The sequence below is a fragment of the Lonchura striata genome, chromosome 10 (genome assembly GCF_050655825.1).
Source record: "Lonchura striata isolate lonStrDom1 chromosome 10, ASM5065582v1, whole genome shotgun sequence".
In the NCBI taxonomy this organism is placed as follows: domain Eukaryota; kingdom Metazoa; phylum Chordata; class Aves; order Passeriformes; family Estrildidae; genus Lonchura; species Lonchura striata.
The window spans coordinates 19,746,719-19,759,552 of NC_140712.1; the positions used below are offsets into that span (position 1 = coordinate 19,746,719).

Sequence of the window (12,834 nt, forward strand, 5' to 3'; positions counted from 1 at the left end):
TTGAGTCCTTGTAGGACTTTGCCTGGCTGGCTGCTGGTGGGGTCTTTTTGCTGCATCAAGAGAAGACTGAGTTTGCTCCTTCCCCAGGGAGGTTGCAAATGCAACCCATTCCCATGGGCTGAAGCAAATGTTTTGAACGAATATTCTATTAAAAGAATTTATGGAAGGATTGGATGTATGTTTATATGTATGTCTTTTTTTTTTAATCTGTGTGTGCCTGAGAAGGATACCTGTGGAGATATGTACAATGACAGTTCCTTGTTCTTCGAAGTAAAAATTAGGGTAGGACAGAAGCTGTTATCACCTTCACTTTGTCTTATATATTTATATATATTCAAGTATATATTCATCCAAGGGACTTGGAATAGCTTCAGATGAACTTGTTCAGGTTACAGCTTTTCATTTATGGGGGATGTTTTAACTGTGAATATCAAAATTATTGAAGGTTTTATTAGCTAAAGTTATGCAAGACTCCTATAAGACAAATCAAGTACCAGTTCTAGGCCTGGATTCATGTGTTTCTGTTGCCTTGCTTACATATGAAATGTGTCTGTGTGAATCATTATTACTTCTAATTTTTTAGTATGTCAAACAACAGGATCAAAAAAGGGAAAAAAAACCCCAAACCCAAATCATCTTCTACATTCCTGTGCTGCAAATCAATACCATGGGGATATATTTCCTGGATGTCAGCCCATTTTATAAATGAATATATCTTGAAGATTGCTTTACAGGCCAACAAATGCCAAGAACAGGATGACAGTCTAATTCCTTGCATAGCAACAGCTAACATGAAATCAGGTGCACTCCAGAAAATGCAAGTGCTGTTTGGGCAAGGTTATGGATACAGGCATTGTTTCTTGGTTTATGTTTGGCCCATGGTAGGTATTAACTGGCCATTTGTCTGATGTCAGACAAGTCTTTTTGTTTAAAAAGTTAAAACAGCTGCTGTCTTGTGGGGGTGTAAATTCTCACACTGCTGAATGCAATGGGAAGTGTTTCTTTGGTACAGTGTGGTTACACTTTCAGGTCCATAACACAAAATACATTGCCATAAATATCCCATTCTACAACTGCCAGCATTGTCTTTATATGTAGTATTTGGCAGGCCAAGGATGAGGGGAGGTAGAGATTTAGTTTCCTCATCACCCATAGAGTTTTCCCTTTGTTGTTGTTTGAGATACTTCTACTAGATCTGACTCAATTCCATTTACCTGTATTATTCCAAAAATGTGATGTTGTTTCTGATCAAACCAGTTTCTTCTGGGGAAAGAAAAATCAGAAAAATATGTTTGTGCTTTGTCTTTGAAGGAGATTGCTTAAAATAGCTTCAGGTTGCTACCAGCATTAGGCAGTTCTTCTGGAAACACTATGTATGAGTAGAAAAGGAAATAGGATCACAACATACATTTTATGGCAGTTCTGGATTTAGTTTATTAACTTTGCATTGCCAACCCCTCCAAGTTTGCAGTCTGTTCAGGTGTTGTTGGTACTTGTAAGATAGGATTGCAGTTTGGCTTGATGCAAATTTTTTGAAAAATCCTATGTGCTTTATAGATCCCTATTATTTTACTTGTGTGTTTTTCAGTTCCAGTTTGGCTTCTGGTTTTGCTTCTAGTGGGTTTTGTCAGATACCAGTCCAAACACACAGACTCATACTGGTTTTTAGGAAAAGAGACTCCAAATAATCACTGAAATCAGAATATGCTGTGCTGAAAAATGGTAAGAGTATGAGAATGGAGACTGGACTGACTGGATCCCTTTCCAAAACAATGAATCATGTGCAGGCTAAGGCTTTGCCTCCTGCAAGGTGACAGTCCTTTCTCTGTGCTGCTGTGCCAAGAGGATAGGTGGATTAATGGTGAAGATGCATTTGCTGATCATCCCCTGTGGAATGACAAGGGAGCTCCATGGCTCCTGTTGCACAAGAGGAAAATTCTCTTCCCTAGCCTGGGAAAGACCTGGGAAAGACCCCCTGGCAGCTAGAATTTGATGAGTGGAGCATCTCTAAATGCATCTGTTGTACACCAGCACTGAGGACAAAAGGCTTTCACGCTGGAGGGGTCCCAGGACAGAGTGGAGAAGCCTTGGGCTGACCTCGTGTTCATGGTTTCTCCTTCCCCAGGTACAGAGGAGGAGAAGCCAACGAGCAGCAGCCTAATGAACTCACAGAGAACAGAGGGAGCAGATTTCTTTGCCAAAATAGCAGCAACAACAACAATAATAATAATTATCTGAGTGAGGTTAGCAGAGATTCAAGGAGGAATGTGCAGAGTGGTCGTGACTGACAGCCTTTCTTACGTGTCTGTCTCTTTCCACACTTGTCTGTATTCTCCCAGGTATTTGTTGTCACCGTCTGGACCGTGGAGCTGTATATGGTGCCCCTGGCTTTGCTGGTGCTCTTTGCATACAACTTCTCCCTCATCAAAACAGGGAAGGTCAACAATGCCCAGGATGCCCAGGCAAGTAGAGTGGAAGTGGAGTAACATTTCTGGCAGCCCCGGTTTGCCCCAAGCAAAGTGTCACGCGTTCTAACGGTGTTAAGTTGGTTGTGTAGCTAAACAACGCTTTTGTTTCAAAGTTACTGAAAAGAAACCTCAACCCTCTCAATTTTCATTATTCAATTAAAGCAATAAACCATTCAGAGTAGTAGGAGAAGAAGATGAGAGTGGAGGTGGATTTCACTTTCTAAATAACTACAAACTTTTTAAAGTTGAATTAAAAAAGGTTTGCAAAGCAGCAAGTTCCTAAAAGCCATTCCCTTCCTGCCATTGCACTCTGCATACACTAATGATTCATGTTTCACACAAGAGGAAAGTCAATAGAATCCAAAAGAGGATGTAGTTCTTTTAAAACTTGTCCTGTGATCTGAGGTCTTAAGAAGCTTTTATTCGTCTTTCCCGTCCTCAGCTCTTAAAAGACAAATGGGTTTTTTGTTCCTCCAGAAATGTAGGCTTTGGTTTTTAACTTGGGAGAAAGAAAGGTTTGAACACAGAAATAATCACCAAGTGTGAGAAAGTGCTACTGTTGGGGTATGAAATGATTCTTTGATGTTGACCACTGTCTTTAACAATGGTAATTAGAGCTGGGAAGGAGAGTAAATTAATGAATATCCATAATATTCTGTTTATAAAAGTGAAATAAATGCAGTAATGAAATCGAAGTCAAAGGAAAGCTTCCTTCTAACTTTTGATTAAAATATAATTGATGTTGATAATTGACCATGAAGAATACCTTTACCTGAATGCGTCAAGTAGATTTGACCCAAAGGCATAATATCCTAGAATTAAAGAATTCAATGGCTGGTTTCTTAGTTTCAGTGTGAAAATTTGCTCCTGGTTTTGTTTTCATCTACTCCCAAGTGGAAAGGTTCTTAGAAAACAGGAGAAGTTGCATTATCCAGACCAGGGGATACTTCATTTGAAAACATGGTAAAATAAATGCCTTTCTTCAGTTTCAGCCAAGTCCAGAATAATGCAGAAAGATACTGTGTGTCTTCAGTGACTACTTGATTTCATCAAGAACAGCAGAACTTCCCATGTGGGAGAATCCCAGGCAAACAGATGTTTTTGTTTTTAATACAAAAGGCAGTAAAAAATAACAATAATAACCTACCAAAAAAAAAAAAAAAACCAAAAAAAACCCCACAGAGATTACCTTCCAGCCCCTTCCCTCATCCTGTGGCGAGTTTGTTGCATGTTCAGGTGAAGAGAGTCTCACATGAGACAGAAAAATTGAGCAGAGCATCATTTAGATGGACACTGCTAAAAGGCTATTTCTAAAAATACAGCTAATTGTGGTAAAACTAAAGAAAGGTCTGTCAGGAATTTGGCTCTTTTCCTGTAAGCAGTGCCATGCCATGAAATTCAGGGGTGCATTTTGCATAAGCAAAATCACACGTCTGCCAAAGTGCTTTGCAGGATTGGGATCATATGGAACAAGTAGTCAAAGAGTGCCTTTAATATTACCTGATTCCTTTTTTATGTGTGTCTATGATTCTAACCATCTGTAGGTCAAAAATAGACAATCAGGTGTTAGCCCCAGTCACATCTGTCCTGCAGATGAGAAAAGGTTTTCTTCAGAATACCAATGCTTTTTACACAGTCATTTATTTGTTTTTTGCTTCTTCAGGCCTTGGCTGGATATTCACTGCCTTTGGTTTTTGTGTGCCAGGACACACATTTTGTGTATACAGAGGAATGCAAGAGTCTTTGCAAAAGTGAACCTCAAATTCTCTCTGATTTCTGTGCTATAAAATGTGAATAACAGTATTAACCTTGTACTCCTGATCCACTTGCCAGGAGGCTAAATTTGTGAATATTGGTAAAATGTTTTATGATTTACAGATGGGAAGCTTCTATAGAAATTTAAACCATGATCAGTGTTAATTCAGCTGCTCAGGGTATTCCAAAGAGCCAAAGAATAAATCTGGCTATCTGAACTCCCAGTACCTTTTATGTGCTAGATGAAACTGCTATTCAGAGGAAAAAAAAAAAAAAAAAAAGAAATTTAAAAACCCCAAAAGAGAAACACCCAACCCCCTAAGAAACCCTAAATTCAAAACATCTTTTTATTGTGATTCTTCACATTCTTTGCATGTCTGCTGTATTTAAACTTGTAGTACACAGATTCAAATGTAGCTATTAAATAACCAAGAAAAAAACCTGGAGGACCCTGTTAAAGGCTCAGTTTATTAAATACCTGAATTGAAAGCCAAGTGCTCCTAATTCCAAGCCTTCGCCAAGTCTTTTGTTTTCTGTCCTACCTGTCAGCACAGAAGTTAAAGGGAGGAAATAATGCTGCATAGAAATCTGACTGGGATTCTATGTGAGATTGATTATGTTCATACTAATGTGTTTTCTAAGGTCTAATGTTTCAGTAATGGCCCTAAAGGGAGGGAACAGTCATTGTGGCAGTGGAGATGGAACAAGTTGAGTATAGAGTCCTCAGCCTTGACATACCAGTTGGTTCATTTGCAAGACTGAGAACAAAGCTGTTTACAGATAGTAAAAGTTGGCAATGTGTTTGAAAGGCTGTCGCCTTCAGAATACTGGACACAGCCACTAATGCTTTATTTAGACTTAAAATTTGTATAGGGTATTGCATGCTTTGTTCAGAATACCACAAAAAAGAAAGGTCCTTGAATATAAAACACTGTTTTGGAAAGGAGAAAGTGGTGGGGTTTTTAAATGACTTTCAATAGAAGTGGGAGAAAATTGTATAGTGAAACTTTGTGGGAGTATCATAAGCTTTTTGAACATTGCCTGTCACTAAAAAAATAAGTGTTGTGTTTTGTAATATGGACATCTGCTTCTGCAGGAGCTTATGGGCTTGGATGAAGACGAGGATGAAGATGATAAGGTGAGCATATCTCACAGTTGTGTTGGCTAGAATCAGAGGGAAATTGGGAGAACACAAACAAATAATCTCTCCAAAATCTTCAGTTATTGTCTGTGTTAACTGGGAAAACAGTTGTCAGCAGTTTGCTGCTTGGCAGATTTGAAAGTAGGAAGGGGTTGGTTCGTGTCACGTCCCACAGTGGCAGTACCTGTGTGTGACATCCCAGTCTCACCTGTGTGACATCCCAGTCTCACCTGTGTGACACCTGAACAAGAACTGACTCTGAGCAGCCCCAGGTTGTGCCTGGCCTTGCAGTGGGCACACGCTCATGAATGTGCTTCTGCAGGGGTGTGTGTGGAGGACGAGGTACAAACATCTACACAAGGATGTGTAGTCCCACCTCGCTGCTGGTTGACATTCCCTACTAATGGCTTTCCCCAAACAATATGGCATTTCCACTTCAGTAGGCCAGAACTGGTGTGATTTGTGGAGGGCTGGTTAGAATTTTCTCAACATTTCTTTCAGAGCCTGGGAAAAAAAGCAGTTTTAGTTCAGCAGCTGAAATGTGGAAAGAATTGGAATTGGCAAAGTCTGTTATTTATTTTATTGGAACATACTTACTCATTCTTCTCACTCTGAAAAATTCATTGGATTTTTTTCCAAGTTTATCAAACCACAGTGACAAATGATAAAAGGATTAGAGGGCATGACATATGAAGAAAGATTAAGAGAACTTAATGTATACAGCTTGAAAAAACATAAGTAAGTGAAGGAGGATCTGATAATCTATAAATACTTTAAAGCTAAAAGGTGAGGAATTATTTAACGAGCAACAGCATGCAAAGGAACATTAGCTGTTAGGAAGAAAATGTTCATGAGGGGATGTGAAACTTTCAAATTGCATACTAAGTTAATAAGACTCTTCTTGAATATTCTATGTTCTAAAAAATGCTACAGTGAAATTGTTGATCATTAAGAACCAAATCAATAATGCAGCTAGCAAGTGCACCTTAACTCTTCTCAGTCACAGACCCTAGGATTGAAGCTCAGCAGACTAATTGATGGGAATAATGATTTAAATTCAACTTACTCTTTTGCTGTGCTTATATTTTAATGAGCAACCAGAAATCCATCAAAGTTACAAAGTGAAGTTTAGGCAATCCAGCTGAATTACAGGTTTCTTGTAACACACAGTAGTTGTTTAAATGTTCTCATTTATAATTTATTCCTTGCATCATAAAATTTGTCAGCTGAATGGACCAATATCTGAAACTCATCAGAAGCTGCTAAATGAAAGTTTCATCTTTTTCAAAAGAATACTGTGTATCTGTAGAAGTCAATAATTTCTATTTAGTGGGCACTTGGTTCTAGACACTTGCAAATATTATTTGTGTGATGCCTAAAGGTGCAATTTATTAACTGGAACAATCCCATTTACTTTTTTTCTATTTTAATACTCCTATTTTTTCCCTTGCAATTGCTGAGGTGGGAAAAGGGATTGTATTGAATAGGTATCAAATACTCTGTTTCCTGTGTGCAATAGATTCATTGCTGCTAAGATATTCTAGGTTACATTTACCCTACATTTAAATCCAGTGACTCGGTTCTCTCTGTACAAATACAGCTGGGTCACTTCAATGTGGGTTTTTGTCTCCCCCCCAAACAGCTTCACTGTCATTCCCTTTTTTGGTTTATTTTAACAAAACGTGCAGGTTTGGTAAAACTCCTGGGAGTCAGTGTTGAGCTGCTGATGGTTTGGCCCTACCATTTTGTAATGGGATGCCTCTCTCTCCATTCCACACTCACTCCAGGACTCTGACACAGAAAGCTGCTAGCACTGGCTAAAGCCTCTCACAGCAGATACCCCCAGCAGGCTTTCTCATGAAGATAACACTTTACATCCCAGCATTACAGTTGTTATGGATGGAATTCTGGCAGAGGGTTGCCAGAAGAGACAATTGCCAGCCCCTACATTTGTCCCATGGCCAGTGCTGTGCAGAATTGCCTTAATGTTTCCTGTGCCTTGTGTGTACCCCCTTGTGTGCAGCAGTGATGGGCCACGCTTGCACTCCCATGACTTGCATCTTTAAGTACATTAGGTACATCTTTAATTACATTAAGTACATTCTAAGACACTTTTCCAAGTCTGAGGGTGGCCAGTGCTCTCTGGGGAGTGTAAGAAAAATGTAATTTTATGACACTATCTCATGGCAATGTCAACATTTAAACAGACAAGTCTACTTTAAAAAGAAGTCTGTGTATTTTTTTTTCCTCCCTAATACAAGAGCTCCCAAAGTTGAAATCTGCTAGTTGGGTTGTGGTACGAGGTCACTGTTTCTGTTTCCTGTCATCCTGCTGTATCAAAATACTTGCACACAGAGCCCTTCTGGGTTCTGCTGCCTGTTAGACATAACAGACCGTGCTTCTGGGAATTGTAACACACCCTCGAAGAGATGAACTGTTTACAAATTATAAATACACAGACACTTAGTTCAAAAACCCAAGAGCAGATTAACTCCCTCCACCTAGACTATCTGTCTTAAATGACAGGGCTTAATTGCTGCCTCCCCCATCCTCTCCCACTCTGCCCTCCCCACATACCAGCACGGAGGGCTGTAAAAGATAGCAGTGCTCTGTCCCTTTGGCAACAGCTCTTCCATGGATAAATGCCTTCTCGGATTTGTGCCATCTTGGACACGGAGTTCAGGCTGTGTCCTGTCAGCTCTGGGCTCTGTCAGGCTGAGGAGAGATTGTTTTAAAATTACATCACTGGAGCATCTTTGGTCTGCCAGTAGGAAGGTATAGACAAGCTGCATGCAACTCAGTTGAAGCTGTCTGATTGTTGACCATTTCTATTTTTTTTTTTTTTTCTCATTTCTGATAATGACTGTAGAGTTTCAAGAGCAGACAGTTACCCTGTGACAGATTATGTCATGGCACAATCTGACTGAAAAGAGCCTTGGAGTCTTCTCCATTGTCTGAATAAAAGTTTACACCTCCACCACAGACAAAGCTTAATTTACTACTATTTTCTTTTGATTCAAAAAGAAAATCAGAGACAAATCTAAATCAACAACAATTCATGTGTAGGGTTTTTTGTTGGTCTTTTAGGGTTTTTTTTAAGAGTTTTTTGTCCTGTGGTGAGACAGTGTAGTCCTGTTTGGCTCGTGCAATGTAACAGGGAAGAATCAAATGATCCTGTGGCTTTAAGCCAAGTTATTTGGCAACTTCCAAGAAATGTTTAGAGTCTCATGTATTGGGAAAAAAAAAAGAAGGAATTTGCAAAAAATCACCAAAGAATAAAAATTCAATGTCTTTAATGTAGGAAATTCTCTGTCAAAAATTGGTACTGAAGATATACAAATTTTATGAACACAATTCAAAAAGACTTCAGCCGAACAAATTAAAGTCAAATTCATCCAGTAGCAAAGAGCTGACATTTTCCATTTGAGTTAGATTCAGCATGTGGAAACCTTCCGTATGGATCTTATTTGTACGGGTGGATTACGATGAAAATTGCATTAATTTTCTCCGCAGTAAAGGTCAGTAATTGAAACATGAACCAAGAGTCTATTGTGTAAGATGCTATATCCCCATACTTAGGAAAGGTCATTCAAGACAATATCATCTCATTGTTTTCTTCCCTGGAAGTATAAATAATTTCATTAGTTTTTTCTTTTTCTCTTCAATACAACAATTGCAATATAATATTTCAACATCCCCCATTAAGATTGCTGAAGAGAAATGATGGTAAGGACTTGAAAATGCCCCATTATACACAGGGTATGTTCAGACTGACAAGGAGCATCCATGTCCTCCACAAAACTATTGGCAGGAAGACCCAGGGGTTGCTTTGGTTTTGCTTTGCTCTTTTCCTGGGAGCTTTCTTTGTACAAGGAACTGGAAGTTTCTTGGACTCTTGTTAAATCTTATTTGCACAGCAGCATTGTCTAGGGCTGGTCTTATCTGTAGGCATCCCATAAATTGGCACAGTTCTTATATCAGTGCCAGGAGCCACTCATTTATAGATTTATGCGTGGTTGAAAGGAGGTTCTTGCAGAGGACTTTTAGATATCCTCACAGAGAAACACAGAGAAACCTTAGCAGCCCTATGGCACTCCAGAATTCTCCCTCTTAAAGAGAATTACCTACCTAAATGTAGGTAAAAGCCAACACTGCAATTTCTCTAAATCTCTGGAGAAATATTAAGTAGCACTAGGCAGGTCACTGGACCTAGCAGATGAGCCTCAGGGAGTTCTCCTCCCTTAAAAATTCCAACTATTTAAATTGTTGTTATTTTGGATTGGCCAGATATATGAATATATGAATAGATACCTCCTTCTCCTGTACCCCAAATTGCTGAAGATCATTACCTAGATTATAGATGATGATCCAGTAGTTTTAAGTCTAATAACGATGTGATTGTTCTTAAGTCTCATGTGTTTCCAGGAGAAAACATTTATTTTGACAAAATTAATTTTCTTTCCCTTTCTGGTTTTTAAATCAAAGATGACTGATGACTTTTTATCTCCATTCAGGATTGATTCTTGTTGCTTCTTAAGCATGCGTTCCTCACCTGAATTGTGTTTTATTTTGTTGTGATGCTTGAAAACTTGTGGCAATACCAGTGCACTTTGGGTTACTTTACACACCTATGAAAATGTGAGCATGTACAGAAAATGCTTCTTAAGCCCCCTGCATTTCATGCCTGTGCATAGAGAAAGAAACTGAATTGTGAGCTAGGGTTTTTCACATAAGGTTTTTCTTGGGCTTGGCTTAGGAGACTTTTGCTGGTCCTTTGTGAACGGATGAAATTCGTCTAATGCAGGCAGAGAAAGTGCTGGACAAGGCATGGAGTGGTCATCTTGGCCCTTCAGGGAATGTTCCCCAGCCTGAGCTGTAGGATGATGTGCTATTGCTTTCCAAATGTGTCCTTTTAAGACTGATGCTGCTCTCCTTCATACCAGTCTGAAGTGATTCTATTGGCTCTGGTGGAATTATTCCAGATTTCACACCTTTTTTAACTGAGAGCATAAATTGACCTGTATGTGTTGCATTTCCTCTATTTGGTAATTATTTCAAGTACACTCAGATTCGCTAAATTTCCACAGGCAGGCACATTTGCAGCGTGGTGTTAATAAACAAAAAGATCCTGTGATGCACAGTTTCAGGACTGCACGAGGCAGTTGCTCAGAGTTTGGCAGCCGTCCCCTCGGCGTGTCCATCCTCCTGGAAGTGCCTGGAGCTCTCCTGCACCCGAGCAGACTCTGCAGCTCAGGGCAGGGCAGCGACTCAGCAAGGAAGATTGCTGGGCTCCTCTCAGCAGCCTTTGGCTCCCACCAAAGGCAGGAGCCAGTTCAAGGTTGCTGTGGTGACTGTTTGCAAAGCTCTGCCTGGAATTCATTTCATTTTAGCTACCAAGACTCTGTCTGTCACTCCATGGCTGCCACCTCCCACAGGAGCTTCTTTCTGCTGCTAGACTGGAGTGTCAGTGGAGGGTTCCCTGCTGACAATAGAGGCCAGTGGGCTGCTGTTTATACCCAATAAAATCCTTTTGGTGTCAGAAGTTCTTAATGGACAAGTGTTTTGGCCCTAAGATGTTTTTTGGCACAGCTTTTGCTGGACACCGGTAAGGTCTGAGTTTTGTAGTCCAGCAGAGAGCAAGTTGCAAATGAAATCCAACTTTGCCTAACTCTGCTTTTCCTTAAATAACTACAGCATGTTTTTTGTTGTTTTTTTTTTTTTTTTTAAGCAGAATAATAGTGGAGCAAAAAAGAATGCATGCCTGAGCTATTTTCCTTTCTTTTCCCTTTCCATCAATCTTGTTTGTTGCTAATACACTGAAGAATTAATAACTGGTACATTAGATAAATCCTGGTAAAACATCACCCTAATGTGCTTGTAGCAGCAGTAGCATAATGAGACAGCTACTGTAAGAAAGCTAATCCTGAAAGTTAGGCCAGCCCAGGGCTAGGCAGACTAATTCTTCCAATCCCTGAAGAGATTCAGGATTTTCATTCCTGACTGAGCTGCCTGTATCCTGTTTTCTTCCTCCTTTTCATTAATCCATATTTATGTTTTCTCCTCCCCTTTTCCTCATCTTTGCCCCCAAGTGTTCCTCAGCTTTATATATTGAGTTTCCCTTGGCATGCCAGAAATCTGCTGATGAATACCACTTGTTTGAAACTTGCATGCAAGATTTTTCTCTGCAAGTGTTTTCTATGAAATCCAAGTGAGCAAGTATTATGTAGAACTTACCCATGGCTTCCAGCCTTGTGTGCATATGATACTTGCAATATACATCAGAAATACACTTAGAGAACAACAGCAAAAATTGTCTGTGCATTTGGAATGTTGCTTGCTGTTTTGGATGTATCCAGAGGAAAAAATATTTGAAGGATAGATTTAAAAAATAGGAAACAGCTTTCTGTAAAGATGAAAGCTATTAATCATTGAAACAAATGATCAAAAGAAGTTAGGGGATCTCCACCATCCAAGCTTTGAATTCAGTAATGGATGCTTGGCTGGAGAAGAAGCACTAATGGGTGGCATTTGGCCTTTGTTCCAGAGCAGATGAGTGAAGAATTTTGCCTTCAGTGTCTTCCCCCATAACTCTTAGGATTTTCCCTTGCAAGACCAGCTCTGACTGCTGCAGCTCACCCATTGTGAATTGCTGTGTGAGTGCTGGGGACGTCCTGTCCTGGTCTGCCCCATACTCCCACTCCTTTAAAGTCTTCAGCGTTGGAAGCCCCTCCATGCTGTGGTTGTGTGAAGGTTTCTTTTGCAACTGACCCTGAATGTCTCAGAGCAGCATAAGTTCCTTCTGGGGAAGGGAGATCCCAGAGCTGTGGTAGCTCTTTAAGTGTGTTTATATGTCCTGTTTAACTGTTACATATTTGAGAAATAGAAAAATCTAGGAGAATCTTGCAGTACAGCAGAGATTTGATGTCTTCATTTCTGAGTTCAAGTTGATGTATGTCAGCTGGAGATAAAAAACTTAATTTCTGAAATTGCTGGGTCTTGCTTGGTGTTGGGTTTTTTCCCCGCCTCCCCTGACATGCTTAATCTTTTGTAAACCCCCTTTTGTGATTTTGTTCAGGCAATTAATGTAGAAATGAAGGATTCTTAAATCAAAATATGCAAGGAAGAGTTGAAGTAACACACTGATTATATAATTAATTCTCAGTTGTAAATTCATTTTGATGGAGTTAATTCTTTCCCAGAGGCTGAAGACTAGTTTTGGTCCACCCACAGTGCTGTAATCAGCTAAGAAAAAAAGGAGACAAAGGCCTTGAATTAATGGAAGTTATCACAACTGGTTTTAGGGAAATAATGCCAGAAACAGGCACGATATTTTGTTTTCAATTCATGCAAAAGCTTCTGAGCTGCGATCTTAAACTATTGGTATCCAAATCCAGTTTTCAAGCAGTATGATACATGGAGTCCAGAAGAAATCAGAAAGGCATGACACCTGGAGAGGATGGAGAATAATTG

At 39.7% G+C, this 12,834-nt stretch overlaps 1 protein-coding gene across 14 annotated transcripts in view; it reads left to right on the top strand.

Annotated features, from left to right (window-relative positions):
- Nucleotides 1-12,834, top strand: part of MCTP2 (multiple C2 and transmembrane domain containing 2) — a 128,236-nt gene that overhangs the window by 103,307 nt on the left and 12,095 nt on the right. For all 14 annotated transcript variants that reach the window (XM_085588904.1, XM_085588905.1, XM_085588906.1 and 11 more), the window contains 2 exons: nucleotides 2,340-2,462; nucleotides 5,320-5,361. In XM_085588904.1, coding sequence (XP_085445030.1) covers nucleotides 2,340-2,462; nucleotides 5,320-5,361 — 165 coding nt within the window. The remainder of the gene's footprint in view (nucleotides 1-2,339; nucleotides 2,463-5,319; nucleotides 5,362-12,834) is intronic.